Below are 26,999 nucleotides of genomic sequence, written 5' to 3'. Positions count from 1 at the left end.
GAGGGAAACACAGTAGCTGTTTCCACCCCTTAAAGTTCCACAAACAGCCATGAAGTCAATGAGCAACATATCTGAAGGACAGTGTTTGGACACTGGAAGAAACTCCCTTCTCCTTTTAAATGGTGTCACAGGATCTATATTGTACACTCAAACAGGCAGATTGAGCCTTAGTTTAAAGTCTTATCCAAAGGATCTCATCTCCACCAATACTGGACTGGCTCTTCTAGTGCTGACTGGTGTGTCAGTTTAGAATATGAGCCCAAGCCCTGATATAATAATCCTTGCATTCGGTATAGCGCCTTATCACATCATTGAGACAAAGCGATTCACATGATATACTGTAAAGTGGAATGACCGTGTATTTTGCGGACAAAATGTGGCAGCCAGTTGCACACAGCAGCGCCCCACAAACAGCCATGGAGTGAGATGGTTTTCAACTCTGAAGCTATACCGGGGAGAGAGTAGCATTGTCAGAGATGTGTGTCTTCAGGTAAGACATTAAACCTAGATCTCGTCTACCTATTAGGTGAACGTTAAAGATCCCATTGCACCATTCGAAAAGAGAAGGGTGTTTGTCATCAATCCTCCAAATAAAATTGGCCCATTCACTTCATTAACTGTTTTTGAGCCATTGCTGCGTGCAGATTGGCTTCTGGTTCAAGATAGGGCTGGTAGGGAGAGTGTATTCTGTGAAGCGCTTTGTCAAACGGAAGGAATATTATATTTATTTCTTAAACAGTTGATGCTGAATCATTTAATTTCCGCAAAATTAGAGGAAGATGAATAGGAGGTTAGGACTGGGTCTCAAGATTGTCGCAATCGGTTTAATCTGACATCCATCATTGTGATGACTCAATCATCACTGCGCTTCTCCAATAGTGCCTTGTGTTGTCCTCATCTCTATTTTTCTCTCACCTCTCCCGTCCTAGTCTATAGCGCACTCCATCATCATACCAGACTGGCTTCTCAAGAGTGCTTTGTGTTCAAGCCTATTGTGCTACACCCAGACCTGTGCTCCATTTGCTGCTTTGCACCTATTCAGTTACATATAATGGGTTCTCAGTGTGTTGTCATTTTTGGAGGGTTTAGTGACACCCACTCAATCACACACTGGATCCACACCAGACTGGATTGGTTTGGGATCCATATTCACGTTAACTCATTCACTCCTCATTGCAAACAGGAGATCTAGCACGTGATCAAAGACTGTCTACCAACTTTCTGACTCTAACACTGAATCCCTTCAGGCTCCTGAAATGCATCCAGCTTCCCTCGTGAGGCAATTGATGGTGTGATGGGTTCCCCGAGTAACTTATTACACAGGTCATTTACGCTTTGTGTTTTTTAACTGGCTCATTTTTAAATTTGCGTCCCTTTCAATTCAAACCCTTCCGTCAGATGGAAGTCGTGTTATTTTTGAGCAATTTAGGGTGTGGGTCGCAGATGTATCCTTGTCCGTCTTCCTCATTTTTTCCGGTACGGAGCATTGGGACAAAATGAACGATTTTATTGAATCGAAGCAGCAGGTGAACAAACAGAAGCTGCACTTTGTACCAGGACTGTCAATAGACAGCTGTCAGGTGATTCCGTATTTCCCGGGACCCTCCACACTGCACATGACTTTGGATTTGGAGCAAACAATAATGTTCCTTGCATTTGATATAGCGTCCCATCACGTTCTAATAATCCTAAACATAACAAACTTATCTGCCAACTTTGGAAGCCTCTGCTGTTCATCTCTGAAGATCCGTATGAATATTGGATGAATAACAACCGTTGTGTGTGTGGGGTGTGTGTGTGTGTGTATTTGTGGTTATTTTATTTATTGATGTGTATTTGAGATTAATGCAATGACTCACACTAGGAAATATTTGTGGCGAATTTCCTGTCAATGTCCTGTCCCCACATTCGCCCCTGTGGGAACAAGATGCCAGACCAGCAAAGCAGCAGCACAGAGTGGGAGGATGAACGCAAAGATTCTTTTTCCTTCCCAGTGCGCATAAATAATTCTAATGATCCAACCAGCCTTTGCTCACTGCAACCAATCCCTAGGTATCCAAGCCAACTTGCAGTAGGATGCAAGGTGAGTAAAGGCCGCGGGGTATCTCTCACTCCAAGAAGCAGTCCATTATATAATAATAATAGCATTTGATATAGCACCTAATCACATCATTGAGACATCTCAAAGCACTTCATAGAATACACTGTAACGTGAAATACAACGAAGTATAGTGACTGTGGTGAACACAGTTGCTTTCAGCCACCACGCCCCGAAACTCTGGAACTCTCTGCTTCAATCCCTCCACCTTGCCCCCCCCCCAACTTGTTGCCCATATTCAGATCGCATATTCGCTGGATGTTTAGAGTGGTAGATTTGCAGTGAGAATTGGTACAGATAAATATATAGAAAGCCAGGGGCAGAAAAAGACCCATAGACACATTAAGCACATTGCCAGAACATTCCACCTCCTCTCCAATATTCTGAGGTCTCATGCTTCCCCTACCTACAGCTAAGATGTCAGAGGGAAGAAAGCTAGAGGGCAAAACTACAGGAGCAAAGGAGGGGAACGTACAAAAATGCCACAGTGATGCTTGCATCCAACATCATAGGGTACAACCTCCTGTTGACAAAGGAAAAGAAACCAGTTTCAGGAGAGACACACTCCTTATGATCCGGGGGGGGGGGGGGTGGACTATTCTGTGTTATACTGGCAAGCCCCTCACACAATAATCAGCGAGAGAGTTGCACATTACAGTATATTCTATGAAGTGCTTTGAGATGTCTCAATGATGTGATTAGGTGCTATATCAAATGCTATTATTATTATATAATGGACTGCTTCTTGGAGTGAGAGATACCCCACGGCCTTTACTCACCTTGCAGCCCACTGCAAGTTGGCTTGGATACCTAGGGATTGGTTGCAGTGAGCAAAGGCTGGTTGGATCATTAGAATTATTTATGCCCACTGGGAGGGAAAAAAAATCTTTGCGTTCATCCTCCCACTCTGTGCTGCTGCTTTGCTGGTCTGGCATCTTGTTCCCACAGGGGCGAATGTGGGGACAGGACATTGACAGGAAATTCGCCACGAATATTTCCTAGTGTGAGTCATTGCATTAATCTCAAATACACATCAATAAATAAAATAACCACAAATACACACACACACACACCCCACACACACAACGGTTGTTATTCATCCAATATTCATACGGATCTTCAGAGATGAACAGCAGAGGCTTCCAAAGTTGGCAGATAAGTTTGTTATGTGTAGGATTATTAGAACGTGATGGGACGCTACATCAAATGCAAGGAACATTATTGTTTGCTCCAAATCCAAAGTCACGTGCAGTGTGGAGGGTCCCGGGAAATACGGAATCACCTGCTGCAAGTTGGCTTGGATACCTAGGGATTGGAACCTGTTTCCTCACACCTTCTTCTTCTCCTCTACCTGGCACTGTGTCACATTCCTCTCTCTCCACCCACTCTTTTCCAGCGTTCCCGAGAGGCCAGCGAGGTGACTTCGCTGAGCCCACCCATCATGTTCGGCTTGGTGAAGAGACGTTCCTCTGGAGCGTTGCAGCTACCCCCGCTGCTATGGAGACAGTGCGGGCAGCACGAGGGCGGTAGGCAGCTGGAGATCGAGCCAGCGCTGAAAGTGAACATTCCCTCTCAGGTAGAGGCTTGCCGGAGCCCAGGCGCCAGCTCGAGGTAAGAACAATTCTCTGTCACTGCTGTACCCGTCATAATGTGCACTTAATCCACGACTTTCTGTGGGACGCCGCTGTGCGCAATTTGCTGCCACGTTTTGCCCACAAAATTATGCAGTTAATTCACTTTGCAGTACATTCTGTGAAGTGCTTTGAGATGTCTCAACGTTGTGATAAGTTGCTATAATCAAATGCAATGATTATTAGTATTATTTTTCTACATGCTGCTTTTGGTATCTTCCCTTATTGTTTGTAAACTGTCCCAGAATGTGTTGTCTGAGTCCAATGAACACGGACAGATCCCATCAGTTTGGAAGCCGTTTGAAAAGTGAAAGGAGTTTCTCCCAGTGTCCTGGGCAAAAATCTGTCAGGTCAATTGGTCGTTTGCCTCAAGACTATTTTGCCATTTTATGGGTTGTTAGGGACGTTATCAGGGCAGATTACTTTACGCAGAGAAATTAACCATTGAAATGGGTTTCTAAGGAGGGTGATTCAGGCTGTGAGATTGGAATCATTAAAGAAATGGCTTGATGATGTAATTGGAGGAGAGTGGACTGTGTATTCTGGAAGGATGAGATCAAATGGGCCCAAAGATGTTCTTTGTTTAAATCACTCACGATGCAGATGAGGGCAGATCTTTTAATCTAATTTCCCAGTCTTTCATCATATCCCTCAACACCTTTCCTGACAGCGTACTTATCAGTCTTTTAAACATCCCCTCGGGATTTCTGCATCTACAGAATGCGGGAAATTAATACTTGACCACAGGGTCTTTTCTCACTTATTACTGAGTGATAGATATCAGTGTGACTCTCTCCGCCTTTCCCAATCCCGACAGCTAAAGACTAAATGATAAATGTGGTCTTGGTTAGCACGCCTGGTCCCACCTGATACCAGACATCTCTTTCTCCCCCCATCCCCCGCCACCCCTCTCTCCATTCATCCACTTTTCCCTGAGCTCTCAGTGTAAACAAAATGCCTGATCTCGTTAGAATTAAATAATCGAATAAACCTCTCCCGTGGGAGTCCCCAGGCCACCGGCCATCAAATAATTGAAACCAGAAAAATGTGTTGACCATAAAATTACTGAGACCTCAATAACCCTGCAGCTCATCTGTAGTTTAGTAAACACTGTAATGCAGAGCGATTGCCTTTAATATCGTTCTTTAGTAATATTCGCTGCCACAGATTTGAAAGAAGAGCATTTATTAACTAACAAGGCAACGGGGAGCGTGATCATTTCTCCATGATTATTATTAGTGTGTCCTAATGATAAGACACAGGTTCTAACAGAAGGTTCACTAACGTCCATATGCTGTGTGTGAGGATGCTCCTTTAATTGCTACACCGACTCTGTGACCAAGCAGTGAATCAGTATTGCGTGGGAGACTGTTCACTTCAAAAGCTAGCTTTCCATTTTTCCAGTGCTGATTATATTTGTTCTCTCCCGTCCCCTTATTCGAGGAATATTCTCAAAACTCTGGCACGGTGTAGATAGGAACAAAGGTCCACCTTTGGTGCACAAGACACCGGAAACCACCTTGGGTTTGGGAAATAATAATAATCCTTGCATTTGATGCAGTGCCTTATCACGACTTCGAGACGTCTCAAAGTGCTTCATAGAATACATTGTAAAGTGAATTGAGTGTATATTTTGTGGGCGATACATATACACAGTAGAACAAGTGGGAGATGGAAAGGGGCGTGTTGGGGGGGAGGGGGTCACTTTATTGCTCATTTGGTAAAAACTCTCTCTAAATGTGAAACACAGAAAGGTCTTGGGTTCCATTGACCAGAAAGGTCTTGGGTTCCATTCCTGCTTCTGTGCTGAGTTGGCCGATCTGAAGGGTTATCCAGCAGACAGTAACAAGCTCAATCTGCTTATTTTAGTCAGGGACTCACCACCGAAATCCAATGTCATTCAGCACAGGCACTGAAACCCATGTGATCCCGATCTGTAATAATATTTGATTTTTGCTTTTGTGTTCTTTGGTTCTGAATCAAAAGATTTCTTAAAAAAATATATGAAGCAGCCCAATTCAACACTCGAGTTGATCTTGGCTTGATCCAGAACAAGTGGACTAAGCTAATACCTTAATCAGTCTCTGGTTCCAGAACAGATGCCACTCAACCCGATGCAGCAAGATTGCTTTCTGCTTAATTACCACAGCATCACTGGCTGTGTAAGCACTCCACTGAACGAGTGCTGCCTCCTCAGCTTGGTGCTGTCTGCATGTCATTATCTCCTGAGACCTGTACGTGTATATGGAGCCCGTATATATAACAACAGCAAAGGCAGCTGGCACTTTAGAAGCAGAGGGTCACTACTGACCAATGTTGAACACCTCCAAACGGTTGTTGTAAACAATGAGTAACCAAGGTAAAGGATCAAGCCCTTTAGTCAAGCCCCTCCATCACTGTGAAGCGCTTCAGGACGCTACCCCACGTGAAGAGCGCTATATAAATGCAAGTTGTTGTTGTTGTGTTGGGCACCAACCAAGGTTGAAGCACAGTGAGCATTGGTAGAGATACATGTTTAAAAAAAATCTCATATCTGACTTTTTTTAATCGAATCTATTTCTTAATTAAGTATTCTGTTAAGAGATATCGCAAAATTGACCCCAAAGAGGATGGTTGCAGCCCATAATACGTTTGTGCGATCCATTGAGGCGATAATGAGCTTTGAAAGGCCTTTTGTTTTTATATATATATATATGCGCTTAACGTATTTGTTGAGGTTTCTTTCCATTTCTGATGGGAACTTGTTATTTTCATGATGGATGGTGCATTGTTTTTTTTCCACACAACTATCAAATATATTAAAAGTTTGAAACTGGCAACAAAAGTACCAAAAACTAGGCTTTTAACTCAGTACTTAGTGCTCACGTCATAATGATCCAGAGACAATTGCTCCCATTTACTTCAACACCGAAGATGGTCCACAGCAAAAATGGGAGCGTAGATTGTCAGCCGCTGTGTTCTTTCATAATGTCTCTGTTATTGGCTTAACGGCCAGAGTGCAGTAGAAACTTATCTGGAATTGTTCTTTCGGATGTGGTGTGTGACAAGAGGTTAAATCGGGATTGATCCTTGAGTATAGTGCCTTGGTTTTCCAAATGACTCTCACGCTCTTAAGTCTTTCCTTCCTCTCCTGAAGCCACTGAATCATGGTTGAACACTGGTTCGTTGTACGACCTTGCGTGGAGGGTGCTGTATAAATGCAAGTTGTTGTTGGTTGGTGGCTGGACGGTGTCAATTTGAGAATCATTACTAAAGAAGCAACGGGAGAGATTAAGAGGATTTTTTTTTACACATTGTTATTAGGGTGTGGAATGTCTTGCAGTGGGCACGGCAGAAAGAACAAGATAAATACCTAGAAATGAAATAATTGGCATGGTATGGGGAAAATGCAAGTAAATGGGACTGAATGGATTGCTCTTTCAAAGAGCTAGCACAGACACAATGGATAGAATTGCTGCCTCCTCTGCTGTAAACTTCTATGGTTCATCATCTTATTTAAGTAGTCATTTGTCATGTCTCCCTGGGTAGATGAGTGTCAGAAAGCTACTTGACAATTGGAAATGGTGAAGAGCCTGAACTTATCCTCCTCTTTGAAACAGTTCTTACTGTCTTGTGGACCCCTGACTGTCCTGCTCCATGGGATGTCCTCTTGACGTGAAAGGCGCTATACAGATGTAATTTGTTATTGTTGTTGTTACTGAATTGGTCTCTCGAGTCCCTGGCCTACTTTCCCTTTCTCAGTCCTGAAAAACCGAGGGTAGTTCAATGTTGGCATCTTCAGCTCACATTCCAGCTGAGATCAGTCACACTCAACACAAATCAATCCACCGCTGTTTGGGGGACACTGCTGTGCGTAATTGGCTGCCGCGTTTCGACCACAACATACACAGTCAATCCACTTTACAGTATATTCTGTGAAGCACTTTGAGACATCTCAAAGTCTCCCGACGTGAAAGGTGCTCTATAAATGGAATCTTGTTGTTGTTGTTGTATCAAATGCAATTATTATTATAAATCAGAGATTGCTCTCTGTGACGCTTCTAATACATGTGGTTCAGTTCTGCACGAGGTCAGTGGGTTTACCAAACGAGACATCTAACATGTTTTTAATATTAATCCCATGCAATCAAGCATTGCCTTTCACATGGTGAGAGCGTTTAGTTACAAGTAATTAATTCACTGATACACATTCTCAGTTTTTTAAATAAAAAAATATTATTATTCTTGAAAAATGTGAAGATCGAGATTGGATTGTCTGACATCCTCCTACAACAGCAGTCTGTTTTATATGGAAATCTACTCATTAACACTCACAATTAGTTAGCACTGCCAGAACATAGCGTGGGCTGCTGTCTTCCTGATATCTGCACGGTTAGAGATGCTATGGACCCTCTCTCCTTAAAAAGGGAACCAGCAATGGCGCTAGTTTGCGGGAGAGAGAGTTTGTACAGCCTCAATGAACCTCAATGGTGCCCAACGGTGTCACACGAAAATAACCCAATGATGCCTTTTCTTAGATGCAGATAATCTGGTCTGTGCGTTTAGCTGACTTCTTCGGCATCGAAAAGAAAAAGAAAAAAATACTAATTTGGTCGCTCAATCCACGACTTTTTGTTGGACGCTGCCGTGTTGTTGTTGTTGGGTGCAAATGGCTGCCGCATTTCGCCCACAAAATATGCCGTCGATTCACTGTACAACACAAAGCGCTTTGAGACGGCTCAACGGTGTGACAAAGTGTTATATCAAGCACAAGGGGTATTATTATTAAATGCTGCCAATAATCTCGTGGCCCCTCTTATGATGTGTAAACATCGCACTGTGTGTGTGTATATGTATAAATGAATGAAAGCATAAGTTATAACAGATGATTCAGGCAACTAATTTATTTGTGGGTGTGTTTCATTCTCTTCCCCCCCCCCCACCCCCCCCACCCCACCTTGGGGAGTGGGCGTTCACCTGACATTGACTATGTATGAATTATCAATTATCAATTATATTTGCGTTGGGAATGCTCCCTGTTGGCTGTTTGTGTGGCTTGGGGGTGGAGAGAGGATTGGCTTGGCTTCCAATACACCGTGATCACTCCAATCTGTCAGGGTAACTAATACATCTCTGCCTGATCAGACCCACCAGCTTTTCACAAGCTCCTGTTGTGTCTTTGTAATGACGTGGAGGCAAATATTACAAAAAATATTATTATTATTATAACGTGGGCTTGATTTGGAGAGAGAGAGAAGGAGAGAGAAGGAGAGAGAAGGAAAGGCGTTCTTTTGAGGTTATTATCTTTGCAGTTCTCTCTTGTCTACGTGTGGTTTTTTTGGGGGGGGTGGGAGGTGGTGGGGGGGGGGGGGGGGGCTGCTTAATAACTGAAAGCATATTGCAAATGCAGAGGAGTGGTGCTGGGAATGCTAACCAGTCAGTGAGTGACTGTGTGAAGCACAACGTTTTGCAGAGCGAACGAGTGAGAGAAAGGAACCACAGAACATACGTATCACTGACTCTCTCGGACCCTCAACTGATCAATGACCTGTGATTTTCTTTTTTGCCCCTAATTCTAAAATCGATTTGGGAAACCTTCCTATTTTGAAGCACCGCATCCACTCTTTATGATTTTCTTTTTTTTTATATAAAAAAAAGTGATCACAACTGCAACTCAGGATCTCTAGAGACCAGGTGAGCTTTGCTTCTGAAATCAATTTCTGCATCGAGTCGTAATCACAGAAAGATTATATTTATCCTTAAGATGTAATGTAAATGTCGCAGAGTCAGACCTGTTTGGAACGGGTCAGTTCCTAACCCATTTCATTCAGAACAAAGCAGGTTTTTTTGTTGTTGTTGTCGTTTTTACAGATTGATTTAATTCAATTAAACTGAAATGCAATGCAAGATTTTGTCATTGCCGCAAAACGTTGGAAGTTGCAAAGCTGAGACGTCGTTAAGGAATATGTTTCCAAAGTGATAAGTTTGGCTTTCACCCCCCAACCCCCCCCCCCCCCCCCCACCCACCCCACAAAAAAAATTAAATAGCGTTCAGCAACGTTTTAAAATGTTTTTTTTCTTTAAAAAAGAAAATAAAAGTAACAAATACTCAATAAATCCATTGAAAAAAAAAACAGGGGTTCTCTCCCAAGTGAGTGAGTGAGTGTTACAAGCGTTTTGTTATCTCTTTCGACGGATGAGTCAGGTGTGCAATCACATTGTATTAATATTTGTGTTTCAATATACAGAACCTTCTAAACTCTCAATCATTCATCAGCGGATATATATATATATATAATGTCATATATTATAATGTTATATATGTTATTATATATGTTATTGTATATATTATAAATGTTATTATATATATAATACCATGTACATGTTCGCTATTTTATATATGTTATTATATATATTATTATATATATAATATTATATATATATATATCCGCTGATGAATGATTGAGAGTTAGAAAGTTCTATAATATATAATATATATATTATATATATATATACACATATATATATAAAACACACCCTCTTCTGTGGACAGTGTGCTTTCACGTTGCTTTGAAACCTCGATGGATCGTTTTGGCGGAGGGAGAAGTCGGAGTGACACGGAATCCAACAGCTCTGTGGTTTCAGCACCACCGCCCCTGGACAGCTCAACCTGAGCGGCGCCTCCTCCTCTCGCTGCCCTCCTCCCTCCCTCCTCCCTCCCTCCCTCCCTCCCTCCCTCCCTCCCTCTCCTCCCTTACTCCCTCCTCCCTCTCCTCCCTCTCCTCCCTCCCTCCTCCCTCTCCTCCCTCCCTCCTCCCTCCCTCCCTCCTCCCCTCCTCCCTCTCCTCCCTCCCTCCCTCCCTCACTCCTCCCTCTCCTCCCTCTCCTCCCTCCCTCCCTTCCTCCTCCCTCTCCTCCCTCCCTCCCTTCCTCCCTCCCTCACTCCCTCCCTCCTTCCTCCCCTCACTCCCTCCCTCCTTCCTCTCCTCCCTCCTCCCTCCCTCCCTCCCTCCTTCCTCTCCTCCCTCCTCCCTCCCTCCCTCCTCCCTCTCTCCTCCCTCCCTCCCTCCTCCCTCTCCTCCCTCCCTCCCTCCTCCCTCTCCTCCCTCCCTCCCTTCTCCCTCTCCTCCCTCCCTCTCCTCCCTCCCTCCCTCCTCCCTCCTCCCTCTCCTCCCTCCCTCCCTCCCTCTCCGCCCTCCCTCCACCTCCACCTGTCTCCTTCACCCAAGGGCTTTGGTTTGGGTGGGCTCCAGCCCCCCTTGGCTTGTCCTGCTGCCTTTTTTCGTATCGGGATCGGACTCGAAGTCATCGGAGTCGCTGCCTTCTGCCCTGGACATTGCACTCGTTTCAGGTTCTCTATCTCACCCCCCACCCCACCCCCACCCCAGGGACCTCAGGACTTGTGGCAGGTGAAGGAAGCCCCCAAACCATCTCTTTCTCTCTCTCGCTCCAACAAGCATCTCTGCCTGGGCTCGCACTCTCTCAAAGGAGCTTGATACCTATCCTTTCTCTCCAACCCCACCCCACCCCAACCTGCCCCCTCTCAATGGAGCCGGTGAAATGTTCAGGACTAATCCGAGAAGGAGCAGGGACAGCCAAACCTCCCAAACATCTCTGGAGACAACCCAGGACTCATATCAAGATCAAGCAGAGGTTTCACTCGGACACCGAGAGGTACATGTACCGCCGAGGCGTGGACAACTTCCAGGGCCGAGAGAAAGGAGACAGACCCGGGCTGAAGAAGCCAAGGATGTCCTGGCCAACCTCCTCTCATGGATTCAGACGGTAAGAGATAAGTGGGCACTGAGCCCAAGTCAGGGAAGTCTATCCAATGGCAAGTGAATTGGAAATGAATTCTTGGAAAGACATCATGTTGGACTATGTGCTGTATATGTTATGTGTTGCATAGGAGACGAGGCTGTGCATTGGGGGAGAATTTAGTAGTCAAGGGCTGTAACAGACTAACTAGATGTGGTCCTAGTTTATGTGCTGTAAGTTAACCAGTTTTGCTGAGAAATTGAACTCACTGCTATGGCTGATTTCTAACCACAAACACTGGAGCATTATTCTAAGGGGCCATATTGTCTTGCAATGCAAAGTGCACAGCAGGAGTCTGGACATGGCCAAATATGGCATTGGGTGCTATGGGACTCACTTGGATCCAATTGAATGGTGGGATCTTGTTCCTCCCTCCCACACTCTGGAACTAATCATGAAAAGGTAGTCTTGGAGTGATTTCTGTGTGTGTGTATGGTTGGGGGTTGGTGGGGGGGGAGGGGGGGGGGAGGGGTGAAAGTGCTCTGTAAATGTAAGATGTGAGACCTCTCTGGAAGGAATTACAAGATGGATAGCCTGGGAGAGCTGGATACTGACACTGGGTGCCTGAAATGAGAACATATTCCATTTCCCAGCCCTTGTATCCCTCACCTTGATAAGAAGAACATTCACCCCCTTATTATTATTATTAATTTAAAAAAGTATCAGTAATCAGATGTGATTTCAAAGCTCCGTTTCATCCATAATGTTTGGAACTGTGTGCGGTGCTCGCCGGATCTCAAGGGAAGATCATTTTTTAATATCAAACTCTCACCTTTCAATTATATTCTTCCTATAGTTTATTAAAATCCTGATTTCTTTCTCCCCCACCGCCCCCACTCGCTTTATGAAAAAAGTTATTGATAATATCATAAAGAATAATTATAATAGTCCTTGCATTTGATCAAACGCCTTGTCACGTCCTCGAGACCTCTCAAAGAGCATCACGGAATATACTGTAAAGTGAATCGACTGTATATTTTGTTGGGAAAACACGGCAGCCAATTGCGCACAGCAGTGTCCTACAAACAGTTGTTTTTTTTTGAAGGAATTATTACTCTCAGAAAAGCAATCTATCAATCAACCAACACCCAGGTTCCTACTTACTGCTCGGTAAACAGAGGCGTGTGGCATAAGGAAATTTGCCCAACATTTTGCTTTGCCAGGAATCGAATCCAGGTCGATCGCTTGCGAGGCGAGCGCTCTAACCACTGAGCTGCAGGATTCCACAGTGTATAGTTTGGGTGTTTCGGTGTACAGTTCTGTTCCAAATCTTGGGACGTTGTGCTCCAGTCCTCCTTAAACTTTATCCCTAGTGCCTTTTATTCTTATACCCAGTGATTTTTACAAGTTGACTCAAAAACACCTCTCTGGATTTTCTGTTAAAATACGATGTGTCAGTGCAAAAAATAGATAATGTGTGGAAGACAGTTTTATTGTAAAAGGTTGGTCGTTTCCTTTTCGAAATTATCTTTGTCTCTGTATAATTTGGCCGCTCAGTCCTGAGTCATCAGCGAATTGTGAATGGGGTGTTTTTTTTATATAAAAAACCTTCTGAGTCACTTTCTTGGACAACTGATGGCAAAAGGAGTGAAACAGCCGTGAGTGTTGAGTGTTAAATAACAGTCACAGGATATAGATTTAAGCGCTCCGAGATGCTACCCTGCAAGGTTCAATAATAATAATAACAATAATAAATTGTTGCATTTGATACAGCGCCTTATCACATTGTTGAGACACCTCAAAGGGCTTTCACAGAATATATCTAAAGTGGATTGACTGTGTATTTTGTGGGTGAGATGAGGCTGTCCATTGCACACAGCAGTGTCCCACAATCAGTAGTGGGTTGAGTGACCAATTTTTGTTGTTGTTGGGGGTTATTACCGCTCGACGCGAAAGGCGCTACATAAACGCAATTTATTGTCGTCGCGGTGATTTGACCCGGGTACTTTTCCAGTCAGCGGAGCACATCATCATCATCATCATCGCTAGGTTGGATCCAAATCCAAGTGCCACAGATGGAAGGAACGATAATAGTCTGACGCATTGTCAGTCAGTCTCTGCACGAGCACAGGCTCTTGAACCCACCCTCAGCTGCTGCTCATGTGAAGCGGAGCACGTCCAAACTTATGTTTGCTTTCTCAGCCATTAATTTTAATATCCTGCTATGATTTTATTGTTTTAAGTGAAGGGTAAAGATAAAAAAAAAAAAATTTCTGCGGTCCCTTTTTGTTTACCTGGCTCCCTCGTAATGGAAAGGTTACAGTGAACTGGAAGCCAGTTCTCTCCTTGAAGGAGGAGGAGTTCCTGGTATTGTAGGATTATACTCCTTTCATGGTTGTGCAAAATTCCCATCTTACTTTCAATGCCAGGCAGCAGCACAGTCCCTTCTTTTTTTTTGATACAGCGCCTTATCATGTCTTCGAGACGCCTCAAAGCGCTTTGCAGAATATACAGTAAAGTGAATTGACTGTATATTTCGTGGGAAAAACGAGGCAGCCAATTGTGCACAGCAGCGTCCCACGAGCATTCGTGGATTGAGTGACTAGTTTACAAGATGTCGGCATGAACAAAGTCCTTTCAGCCCACTCTCATCTCTCATCTTCCCAACAAGCAACAAATTACATTTACACAGCTCCTTTCACATCGGAAGGATGTCCCAAGGCTCTTGACAGTCAAGGATTTGCACCCGAGCTTGGCATTTGGATCTGGAGGGGTGGAGGGACAGGGAGTGTGGGGGCAGGAAGGTGAGCAAAGGCACAGTTGAGAGGAAAGTTTTGCCTACCATCTTCCCAGTACAACATCAAGCTATTTCTTAACACGAGTCTCCAGCTCCCTTTCCTGGCAACCCGTATCCCTCTGTGTAGAGCAATATTTCCTCGTGTCTCTCATAAAATAGCTCTTCATAACCCTGAACCTCTGCCCTCTTGTGCTGCTGCTTTGCTGTGTCAAAGGTTGTTCTGGGTTAATGTTCTCTATCCCTATCTAGACTTGGGTGAATAACTGGCAAACGTTTGTGTGATTGTCCATTAATGGAGATTAACTTCTCTGGCTGGGTGTACATCTTCATTACTGACCATTTCTCCCACTTCTCTCTCATCACAACTTTCTCTAATATATATTATTAATATATTTATGAAACTCTTCTATATCTGATCATTTTCCCTCTTTCCCATCCCCCCCATCTTTGCCTTCCTCTTCCACTCCCTCTCCAGATCTCCTCCTCTGTGTAAGCCTTTTGAGGAAGTTGTAGGTGAGCAAGAGATGACTCCCATGAGAGGTAATAGGCAGGGGGTAGGTTTAATGCAGGAGGAGAACTTGCCAGCGACAAATCTTGTCCAAGTTGAGAGTCCGTGTGAAGTCTGTAATACCAGTGGGAGTCATTGCACAACCGAACGCGTTGTCATGGAAACCAGTTCCCCAAAGCCAGAAATGGAAAGTTAATAGTGCACACTGGGAAGATCTGTTGAACTAATAATACTAACAATAATGCCTACATTTAATATAAGGCCTTATCACAATGGAACGTTTGAAAGCACTCTCTCTGCACAGTGTAATGACTGTGTATTTGTTGGCAAATGTGGCAGTCAAATTGCGCACAGCGGTGTCCCAAAAAACAGCCACCAATTGAATGACCAATTTTATCTCGGGGATTGTTGGCCAGGACACTGGAGAAAATCCGTTCTCTTTTCAAATTATGTCCAAAGGGTCTTTAATGTCCACCTGAACAGGCAGGCTGGACAAGGGTTTAAAGTTCTCATCTGAAGGAATTGACATTTAATTCATTCTTAAGTGGTGAGATGGGAATGGGCTTCATCAATTTTCTCCCCAAGACTATTCATTTGAGCTGAATAGGAACTTGGACTGGGCTGAATTATCCCCGGGATCGTGGCTGTATCTGAACCAGCAGATCTCTCTCTAACAGTCGGGCTCAGTAACTCCCTTCAGTTCGACAACCAGTAATAAAATGGGATCTGTTATGAATTTGGTGAATTAAAAGCCAATGTAAATGGGATCAGAGGGGAGGAGAGCTTGGCTCTGCAGCTTCCTATGGTGGGTCCAATGGCCTGTTTCTGTGCTGTATCATTCTGTGTAATTCTATACATCACCTTTTTTTTGCTGGAATGCAAGGAGTAGGACTGCCACAAAGCACTTCCCCAGCGTCTAGGAACATGTCCTGGTGTTTCACATGTCAATTAAAACGCACGGCATTCTTCTGTTGGGTGGTACTGAGCTCTGTGCATGTCCATGTAAGTGTTCCTCACTGCTGCTGTGGGCTACAATACCAGTTCTCTGTTCCGCCCACAAAATACAGTCAATTCACTTTACAGTATTTCCTGTGAAGCGCTTTGAGACGTCTCAATGACGTGATAACGTGTTATATCAAATGCGAGGATTATTATTATTATTACAGTTTACCAGCCCCATTACCATCTCCTTCCCCCTCCGTCCACACCCCCCCAATCCCCTGTGAATTATCTGCCAGGTGATGAATAAAAGAGAACTCCGTGTAATTACAGAAAACAAATGAAATGTTCAGGGCTGACTCACTGCCCTTCTCCTGCTGCTCCTCCAGATTATTCACTTATAACGATGCAATAACACAGGGCGGAGAATAACAGGAACCCACTGTCACCAGATTGCTGCATCAGAGACACTAAATTCCACTTGGTCTTCGTCCGCAAGATAATAACAACAGATTACATTTGTGTAGCACCTTTCACGTCGGGAGAACAAGAACAACTTGCATCTGTATAGCGCCCCCTCGCGCAGTGTAGCGTCCCAAGACCGTTTTGCCACAGAATTTAAAATCACGCAGATTCCTTGAACGTTCTTAAATTCAGTCTCAATTTTTCTTTCTAAGAATTCTAAGAAAGGGATTTTGGATTCCGAATCAGAACAACAACAACAACAAAATTACATTTACAGAGCGCCTTTGCACGTCGGGAGGACGTCCCAAAGCGCTGAACAGTCAGGTGTCGGGGCCCGAGCATGGGGGAGGGGGAGGGTAGGCAGAGAGGTGGGAGGGAGACCAAAGGCACGGTCGAAGAGAAAGATCTTGAGACCGACCTTGAAGGAGGCGAGGGAGGAAGAAATGCAAAGGGACTGTGGGATGGAGTTCCAGAGAGTGGGGGCAGAGAGACTGAAAGCCCGGCCACCGATGGTAGGGCGGGTCGGGCGGAAGACATGGAGCAGACTGGAGCCCGATGAACGGAGGGAGCGGGCAGGTTGGTAGGGAGTCAGTAGGTCAGAGAGGTAGGAAGGGGCGAGGCCATGGATGGCCTTGAAAGTGAGGATGAGGATCTTGAATTCGATCCTCTGGGGGATGGGGAGCCAGTGGAGTCGGGCGAGAGTGGGAGTGATGGGGTAACGGAGCCTGGTGCGTGAGAGTACACGAGCTGCAGAATTTTGGATGATCTCCAGCTTGTGAAGGGAAGAGTTGGGAAGGCTGATGAGGAGGGAGTTCCCGTAATCAAGCCTTGAGGTGACGAATGCGTGGGTTTCAGCAGCCTGAGGGGTGAAGCAGAGGCGGAGTCTGGCAATATTGCGGAGGTGGTGGTAGGGACGCTTACAAGATCAGTGGCGGATAAATTCTAGATAGATTTCTGCTAGAAGATATCTCGGGACACAATGTTTAGTTTGGGACAAGACATGACGAGTGATTGCCAGGATTGTGGAAGGCGAACAGATGGACCTTGGTCTTCTTTTGCCAGCAAATTCTTATGTTCTTATGGATATTCTCCCTCTCCGTCCTCTCGATGTGAAAGGCGCTATAAGAGTGTAAATTGCATTATCTAGGGACATGGGGCTTGTGATTAGCTTCATTTGTTCACTATACACAGCAGCGATATCATGGTTCTTGTATATAGACAGTGGCAGCTATCACTTGCGCAAACACTTACAAAATATTTCCTGCCACAACTTGCAAGGGCTAAGCCGCCTATTTTTCCTTGTTGATTTAGGATTACTAATTCACGTATGGTGTAATATGAATGCACAGCGTCTCTGTAAACAGAGCGCAAATGGACACACGCCAGATTTCACAGACAGACTGCGAACTGTTCGTCTCACAGGGACATGGCGTAATTGAGGCGTACGGAGTCAGTGCCAGTCTGCAGTCACTGGCAGACCCAACCCTCAACAATTGATCACTCCCTCACCTGGCTCAACTATGACAGTCACCCAGTTTGGCAAGTAGAAGACCTTCCTCTTGAACTGTGCCTAGGGTCACCTTCCCCCTCCCCCTGGCTCGGCATCAGGCTCTGTCATTGTTAAGCGCTCCGAGACGCCGTCAAAATTATGGCTGAATTCTAAGATGATGGTCTTAAGGCAGAGGCCATGGGGGTGATTTTCAGACCAACCGAAGGCGAGCCCCAGTGTGCAGAGAAAGTGCAAAATAAAGGCGTTGGTCAACTTAGATCAATTCTAATAAGGGAAGTGAGACATGGGTGGTAAAGGCATTATCAAGTGTGACCCCGGTTTGACATCGTCGAGGAAGAGAGAGAAAAAAAATCATTCTCACCTTTCTATTGCCAGCTTCACAACATGCAGGCAACGTATTTCACAGATGAACGACAGGGAATTAACTATCGAGTCCCTGTTACCGCTCCTTGGAAGAAGTAGCAGGGAGTTTATTCCTGGTCTCTTCAGCTCACAAAACAACTAATCGTTCATCTCACTGCTGTGTGTGTGTGTAGGAGGCTGCTGGCGATGGTTAACTGTCATCTTTGCTTCTGTATCGACATTGAGAATAATTGGAGAAAACTAATATCAAAGAGCACGAAAAACACGGGGTTTAAGAGGAGATTAAAGAAAAACCGTCCCCAGCACAGACACCGTGGAATGAAAGGCCACAAATAACAACAACAGCTTGCATTTATATAGCCCCTCATGCAGGATAAGTCTCCCAGAGCGCTTGACAGTGGTGGAGAATATAAATGATTACTATCATAATAATAATAATCCTTGTATTTGATATATGTGCCTTATCACGTCATTGAGACATCTCAAAGTCCTTCATAGAATATGTATTCTCCACATAGTCACTGCTCTTAAAACAAACTAGCTCATTGTGTGAAGCACTTTTAGACATGGCGAGAATCAAACTGAAACATTACCAAGTGCAGCATTAAATAAGCACAAAAAATAGTCTTTAATCTCTCACGTATGTGCAGAGATATAAAAATTGCATCAAAAAAAATCAGAATATCTAGATTGCAATGTTTGTTCTGGAGTTAAATTGTTAATCCCAGAGGCTTGAGGCTTCCACAAAGCAAATCAGCAACGGAGCCTGAAGGATAATTGTTTCCACACTTATTAAACAAATGAAATAGCCAATTTGCACTCGGCATGTGGTGCAGGGGAGCTATCACCCTGCAAGAGAAGGTGCAAAGATCAAGTCAACACACACGCGCACACACACTCCACAGTGTGAAATGATTCAGGCAGATCGATGCTGCTTCTGTCGCTGCAGGGACAGATCCGATCAGCTCAGAGTCCTGTCCTTAGGAACATAGGAACAAGAGGAGGCCATTCAGCCCCTTGTGCCTGTTCCATCATTCTATTAGATGATGGCTGATCTGTACCTTAACTCCAATTACCCACCTTTGCCCCATATCCCTCGAAACCCCTGACCTAACAACAATCTATCTATCTCGGTCTTGAAAAGTTGAATGGAACCAACCGTAATCCACCCTCGAACTGTTATTTTTTGGGGGGAAGAGTTGGAATTGAGTTGAGAGTTCCTGAAAGTATATTTTTGAGGAAATAAAAGGTGAGGATCCTTTTGAATCTTCTGAAGGTTAAAGTTTTTTTAAAAAAATAATTGATCTGAACAAAGTCATTAACACAAACAAAAGTTTCCTGATCCAGTCACAGCCAATGTCAATGCCAACAGTGCAGTGTGTGGGTTTTCTTTCAATCCACCGAGTGTAAGTGCCCTCCTATGGTCATTGTGTGTGTGGCTATTGTGAAAACAAACTCCCCAAATATTCCTCTCCGTCCGCCAAGCTTCACGAGTATAAACCTGTCACCATGAATTTTCTCAGCAAAAGATATTTTCTGTGTAATTGCATTTTATGGCAATAAGCAATTGCCGGCTGATATTCCAGAGCAGCACTGGGTGAGCTTATGCATTGTCAGAAGGTGCCGTCCTTCGAATGAGACAATAAACTGAATTAGCTGTGTGCTCTAGTGTTTTTGTTTTGTTGACGTTTAAAGATCCTGTAGTGCTGTTCGGAAAAAAGAGCAGGGAGTTTCAGCCGGAATTCTGGCCAATGTTCCTCACTCATCCAAATTCAGCCCCCAAAAAAACATGAATTGGTAACTTATTTAATTCCCCTTGTGGGGCGTTCACTGATTTAGATCCGTCTTCGCTTATGTCTACATAACGACAATCATTGCACAACTTAGAGTAACTCATGGTTGCCACGGTAACTGCGCAGTATTAAAAGCAATCAATATTTTATTCTTTGTTTGCAATTGACCTTATAATTTCACAGTGCGTGTTCATTCGCCCTACATAGTGTTCAGTCACTGCGTGTTAGTAAAATCCTGGGAAGCACTTTGAGACGTCTCCACGATGTGACAAGGTGTGATGATTCCCCGGCAGGGTGAAACCTTAAGCAAATTTCCTTCTCCACATGCATCCGTTTACCGAGCAGTAAGTAGGAACCCAGTTGTTAGTCGATTGGCAGATCGCTTTCCGGGGGTAATAATCCCTCCAAAAAAAATTGGTCACTGAATCCACGACTGTTTGTGGGACAGTGCTGCGTGCAGTTGGTTGCTGCGTTTCACCCATAAAATACACAGTCACTCTACTTTACGTTATAGTCTGTGAAGCGCTTTGAGACGTTTCAAAGATATGATAAGGCGCTGTATCAAATGCAAAGATTATTATTATGATATCAAATTCAGGGATGGTTATTATTATCTGACATTTGTGAAACGCTTTTAAAAAATACTTGAGCAAATGTTGCAGAATTGTTAGTCCCACATTACCACAACTATAAGTTCTTCCACCCCAATAGGTTGCAAAGTGGAGTTTGCGGTGATATGAGGGCCTCTGGCTGTTCTGTCGAGTATCAGCCTCGAGATCCCTGGGTCAGTGCCAAACTAATGTATTCAAGCCACAGAAGAGGGAGGCATGCGTAGGAGATCTCTCTTCACTATCTGAGGACGTGCTTCCTTATCTCAATTAATTCCAGAGCTGGGCTTCACTTCTTGCTGTTAAACAATCTCAGCCACAGCAGCCACAATCAGGGGATAAATCTCACAGGCAAACTTCGAGAGTATTAACTGACAGACGAAACTGCAAGCTGAGTAGCGCTCGGGCGTGAATTGGTCCACAGTATTTTATCTCTTGTGACGTTCAAGGAGCGTTGAGGAGTTTGCCTGTGTAAGGCCGCCAAGTCCTGTTTGTTTGAGTTAACTTTCTGATTTTTCTGTGTGTGTGTGTGTGCGTGTGTCTGTGTTTCTTGTGGATAGATGGCTGACTCGGGGAGCTCTGTGCAACTGTGGCTCAGGAGCTGGTGTAAGCAGTTAATCAGAGGCTGGTGGGAACTGACAGCAGTTGAGTTCTTGTCAAACCGCAACAAGCAGGCGAAAAATAGAACAGCACTATAAATTGGAGCAGGCTGAATGAATGTCATAGAGAGAGACAGGGGAGTTTATGAGTGGTGGGATCTAGGGAGGCTGTAGTTTCTCTGTGTGTGTGTGTGTGTGTGCGTGTCTGTAAGATGGGGGTTTGGTTGAAGGCTGAGATCAAGAACAAAATAGCCGTAAGGATTGACGTGCTCCTTGATGAAAGGAGCGTTGGGTTGGTCGAGGTTTTGGCTCTGGTCTGGGTTGATGTGGCTTTGCTGCACAATGAACTCTGGTAGTTTTGTCAAAGTAGCAACTGATCAAACCGCAGACAGCCCAGATCTGAGCAGTTGTGCAGACTTCACACACTGGTTCACGGACGCCCTGATGAGGTGGTGCTTGCACTTTTTCAGGGCATCTCCTGCTTAGGCCTCCAAATTCCACCTGGTCTCAGGCTGTAAGGAACATTTTTGTCTCCAAACCGTAAGACTGTGCTGAATTGTGGAACGTTCATCGTTTCAGGCTTTGTTCGGGAACTTTTTTTAAAAAAAGATTTGTGAAATCAGCAGTTTCCAAATTAAGACTGAATTTAAGATTCCTCATGATGATAAAACATTCCTGTTTCTTCTTTTTTAACACAAAAGGGGGAAGAGAAATCTACCTCTTTTACAGAGTACATTAAATGTCCGGCTGAAAAATATTTACTTCCACATGGATCAACCACCGCCTTTAAATAAATTCCACATGCCTCAAGTAATGAGTGTTTAGACAAAAAAGCCCCTGGAAAAGCCAGTCAGATATAAACACTGAGTGAGTGTCTGGACAGCCAGTGACGAGTTAGTGTCAAGTCTCCAAGAAGCTGTCGGAGCTTAGTCTAATAGTCTAAAAAAGTTTGGATTGAGAGAGAGGAGAGGAAGGGAGACGCAGACGAGAGCAAAAGGGGCCTCTCAGCACCTCGATCTGCGGCTTGGAAGATCTAAAAAGAATGCGTGGAACGAAAATACTTCTGTAGCTTTGTTATTTTTTTTTCTAATTTCCATCCTAAAGTCATCGGTACGATCAAACGATAAGCTGCTTCTCAAGGACAGCACGTGTCGGCTTGTGGCTTTGGGTGATCTGGCACTGGCTCCAAATTCTTTCAGTGATGGGGAGGGGTCTCTTGCTTGCCCCGACGTACTTTAAGACTTCCTTTTAGGCAGCTGGGAGGAACCTGTGAGCAAACTGCGACTTAGCTTCAAACAGGCTGAGGCCCCTCGAAGTCAAAGTCACTTGCTCTGACTGCGGCTGAAAGGATTTTTAATTCCCTCCTTCTCTGCTCTGTTCTGCTCTTCTCTGTTTGCTGACTCACTCGGGACAGGACAGCTGCCTTCTGCCTGACCTTGACTAGACCATTTTTGGAAGTGACTGCCTCTCATTTCCTCGCTGGAGGTGACTTTCATCCGTCCAGCCAGCCGTCTGGACCTCAGGGAGACAGACAATCGAACGACAGACTGCAGAATAAGCTGTTTGTACGGGAGTCAGCCTTTGGTGTCAATGGAAGAACCTGAACATAAATAGGAGACAGCTGTCCAGGCTGGAGGATCTCTGATGCATAACACAACACGGGGTTAAATCGCATTTAAGTTAGTTTTAGAGACGAATACAAATTCCTCAGCTTTCTTGCGAAACTACCTTAAAAGTCTTGGTGTAATTTGTTTCCCCTCTTTTGGTTACTGAAGACCTTCCTCTTCGACCGTGCTTACAGTCCCCCCCCATTTCCCTCCGCTTGATGTCAGTTTCTGCCACTGTCAAGCGCTGCGAGCCACTGCCCGCGTGAAGGGCACTGTGCAAACACAAGTTGTTGTTGCTGTTGATGGACCCTAGCTGATGGCGGGGGAAAAGAACAAAATGTACCTGACTCTTCCCGCGGCTGATGAGAGCGCGGAGGAGGCCGGAGTTGGGGAAGTGAGGAACTGCGGTGAGAGAGGGAACAAACCCCGCGCACGTTCTCCTACCCTTTCCCCAAAGGCTTCCCCCCACAACTCTCCCCGTAACTCGCCCCTGCTCTTCCGCAAGCTGATGATGAACCGGAGCATTCGGCTGCAGAGGAGGTTCACCGTGGCACAAACCTGGTAAGCCATCGGAGACGTCACTTGTATCGCTGGCGGCATTGAGAGCGCACACACACCTCACCTCGCACGCGCTCACTCTTACCACCAGTTTACTATCTAAGCCTTACTGCAAAGACTGGAGCGAGAATGTCAGAAGGAGACTTGGAAAGAGTTTTTTTGTAATTGTCTCTCATTCTGCGTTTTGCCCACAAAATGTACGGTCAACTCACTGTACAGTATATTCTGTGAAGCTTTCAGACGTCTCGAAGACGTGATTAGGCGCTGTATCAAATGCAAGGATTATTATTATATTTCACTCCCCTTTTACCTCTCATCTGAAGGCTTATTTTTGACTTGTCACTTAAGCCACGATTGTTTGTGGGGACACTGCTGTGCGCAATTGGTAGCCGCTTTTCGCCCACAAAATACACAGTCAATTCACTTGACAGTACATTCTGTGCAGCGCTTTGAGATGTATGAATGACGTGATAAGGCTCTATATCAAACTCAAGGATATTTATTATTATTATTATTATTGTCCATTATTGAGGTGGACAGTCTGCGGCCTCAGTATTGTGTGTTACTGGGTATAACACCTCTGTCAGTACAGTATTATAAACACATTACTGGTTTGACATCGATGTGTATCCAGTGGGAGACTGGAAAAACAGTGCCTTTAAGAGAAGAGCTTTTCCCAAGTGAAAGTTTTATTAGAATGAGAACACTTTGTAAGAACTACTGTATGCACCAGTTATTTTTTAAATTTTCCTATGAAAACAAGTTTATTTTTTTTAGTCACTGGTCTGCGAGGAATGGTTCAGCTCAGCTGTTCAGCGTTTAGGGAAATGGTGGATGCAGAGTGTTCAGTGTTGGATGGTTTCTGATCAATTCCTGAACAAGGTACTGGCTCACAGCCAAACGGTTAGTCAGTGACTGATTTACTATCACAGAAAATGAGCTGTTTTATCTGCAAGCTTTGGAGTGTTTAAGTGCAATGCAAAGGGGGTTTAAACTGTTCTATAGCCACCGTCTATATCCCTCTTAGTCGCTCAAGTAATGAACTGTAGCTGACCTTTCTTCGCATAAGCAGTTGGCTCTGGAGATACGCTGTTTAAAGTCACGGCATCTGTGATGCCGATGAAAGTAAGAGGAGCAAAACAAAATGTGGTGCGAGATGTGAGAATTAGCCACGCAAGAGGAAACCTGATGAAGAACGAATGAGGGAGAAGGGAATAGAGGGGTAATGGGGGAGCAGAGCCTCATGTGGAGTGTAAACACCGCCTTAGACTAGTTGGGCCAAACAGCCGGTTTTGGTGGTGTCATTTCCAGGTATAAACCCATGACTGTCCATCACCTTGGGACGTCTTCCTGACCATTTTAAGACAAAATGGTCTTACCCCTCGGCTAGGTGGAATTCAGATGTGTAGATGCAAATCAATTCTCTAAATAGCATGTTCCCATTGACGTACAGACGCTAATCTCTTCAATACAGTACTTCTGAAGGCAAATGTTCAAGCCAAACCAGATTGGGGTGGGGGGTGAGGGGGAAAGATTTCCTCGCTTTGGTCCCCAGTGTGGGCATCAGGTCAACAACAACAGCAGCAAATTGCATTTACATAGCGCCGTTCATGTCGGGAGGATGTCCCAAGGCACTGGTAATGTCACTTATAGAGCGAGTGGGATGTAGTGTAATAATCCCTTGCATTTGATATAGTGCCTTATCACGTCTTCGAGACATCTCAAAGCGCTTCACAGAAAATACTGTAAAGTGACTTGACTGTATATTTTGCAGGCGAAATACAGGGGAGCTTTTGTGTAAAGCTGCCCGTACGACTTGCCTCGCCACAACCATAGGTTAGCGTTGTCCACAGCAGCTACCTCTATCATCTTTATGAGGGAGGTTACTAACCGAGTCCCAGATGCCTGGCTAGCAACCAGAGAAGCAAGTGAGTCTCCTGAGTTCTAACCTCACTGTTTAATTACTTTGCTAATGAAATATGCGCACAGTAAACTGACTGGGAGCAGCAGTTACTCACTGCTCATGCGGAAAAACAAGTCTGTGTATTACAGTTAAATATACTGCTCTTAAAGGAAACGTCTTCTCATCCCTTAAGAATCCTATTTGGTTCCTGTCAACAGGAACCTGGTCTCCACCAAGAAGTATATCAAGAGTGATTAGTTCATGGTTTTAAATTACAATGTACTCACTGAACCATTGTAATCTTGAGAGAGAACTTATTCTGTTGAGTGGGGGGGGGGAAAGGAGATTCCTTTCTGCTTATTAACTTGATGGTCCTCAGGACAAAGGGGTGGAAACTCTCCTTATCTTTTGCTCCCCACTGTTTCCCCCCATCGAGCAGTCCCAGGTCTGGTGGCGAGTGGACAGATTTTGTAGGTTGGAGGCATGGAATTCTCAGTTGGGTTTGGAGACTCTTAGCATGGTGGTGGGTTTCTGCATGTGTCAGACACCCGGCTGACCAAAGGAAATCGATTATAACCTTAACTGAGATCAGCTGGCTCAGCAGGGGACTTGATCTTCACAGCCCGTTTGGCTCAGCTCCCCATTGAAAACATCGATTGCCAGCATCGCTGAACTCTATCGTACCATTAATAGAGCCACGTGCTATAATTTTTCCCTGCAGGGTATTTCTCTCTGTTCTTGGCAAACCACAACCAACGTACCAACGTATCTTGGGCGAGAATCCTTGTGAAACACTCTGCCAGATCAGGAACATCATCTATAGGGTTCAAATTATTTCCTTATCCCTTAGCTCTGTCAGTGATTCCGTTGATTGCAAGCCTTTCCACCCCGCACCCCTACTTTATCTCCTGCTAGGGATACTTTGCAAGTGACTATTTTTGTTCAGTTGCTACAATAAAGTTGCTCCTCAGAAAGCTTTATCTTACTGTTTAAATCTAACAGTCATGTTTGAGCCGGACGTTTATACGAACACATACACACAGCTGTGAAAGCTCCGGAGCCACACTTTGCCGTGTTTGAATGTTGCTCTGCACAGTTTAGACTGAGACCTCGCACAGTTTCCAAATGAAGAGCATGGAAAGTGTGTGCTTGTTGGATCTCGCTCTGTGGGCCATTTATCAGGATCCCTAAAATAATCAGTGACATAGATCATGTCTCGTCTCTCCCAATGTACACGCTGCCCTCCTCAAAGAAGCAAAATGGAACCTAGCGAGATGGCAGAAGAGCTTCAAATGAAGAACCCCTTTGGCTCATGACATCTCCTCTGTCTAGGATACCCACTCGCCCATCTTCCCTTCACAGCAAGAAGCTGTTTCTTAAACGAGTGCCATGTCTTGCATTTGATACAGCATTTATTGCGTCAAAACTTCCCAAGCAGTCTCGCTGCAGATTGCTGTCAAGTCCAGTGGCTGCACTTATAGGCAAATGCTGAGCCGTTTTGTGCGTAGCGAAGTCTCGATCAAGTCAGTGACAACAGTCGCAAAGTGAAGATTATCCTAACCTCCTGACTCGCCCACTCTTATATGATATATAATAATAATCCTTGCATCGTATCGAGACGTCTCAAAACGCTTCGCAGAACGCGTCAGTAGGCGAAAGTGTGACCAAGTGAGCCAAGCTTTCGCTTAAATAATGACCAAGAGATCCTTCATGTGATGTTTTTTTGGAGCCTGCGATTGGAATGTTGATCTCTTGTAACCCTGCAGCACTTGAGCTGTGTTTGGTGACTTTCCTGGCTTGGCTGGGCTTGTTGTGTGCCAAGTCAGAAGGACTGAGACGAGTCTAGTTCCATAACGTGTGGTACCTGTCAGTGTGACCTGACA

The 26,999-nt window shown here is 44.7% G+C and overlaps 1 protein-coding gene across 3 annotated transcripts in view; it reads left to right on the top strand.

Moving 5' to 3' along the window:
* The first annotated feature begins 11,012 nt into the window (after positions 1–11,012).
* LOC103182008 (cAMP-specific 3',5'-cyclic phosphodiesterase 4C) overlaps positions 11,013–26,999 on the top strand; it is a 78,772-nt gene continuing 62,785 nt past the window's right edge. For all 3 annotated transcript variants that reach the window (XR_006085643.1, XR_006085642.1, XM_042342720.1), the window contains exon 1: positions 11,013–11,493. Coding sequence is in view for 1 of the 3 variants with exons in the window: in XM_042342720.1 (XP_042198654.1) it covers positions 11,255–11,493 (239 nt within the window). In the remaining 2 variants the exon portion in view is untranslated. The remainder of the gene's footprint in view (positions 11,494–26,999) is intronic.

Source organism: Callorhinchus milii, unplaced genomic scaffold (assembly GCF_018977255.1).
Source record: "Callorhinchus milii isolate IMCB2004 unplaced genomic scaffold, IMCB_Cmil_1.0 Scaffold21, whole genome shotgun sequence".
Taxonomy (NCBI): Eukaryota; Metazoa; Chordata; class Chondrichthyes; order Chimaeriformes; family Callorhinchidae; genus Callorhinchus; species Callorhinchus milii.
This window is presented reverse-complemented; position numbering and strand designations above follow the sequence as displayed.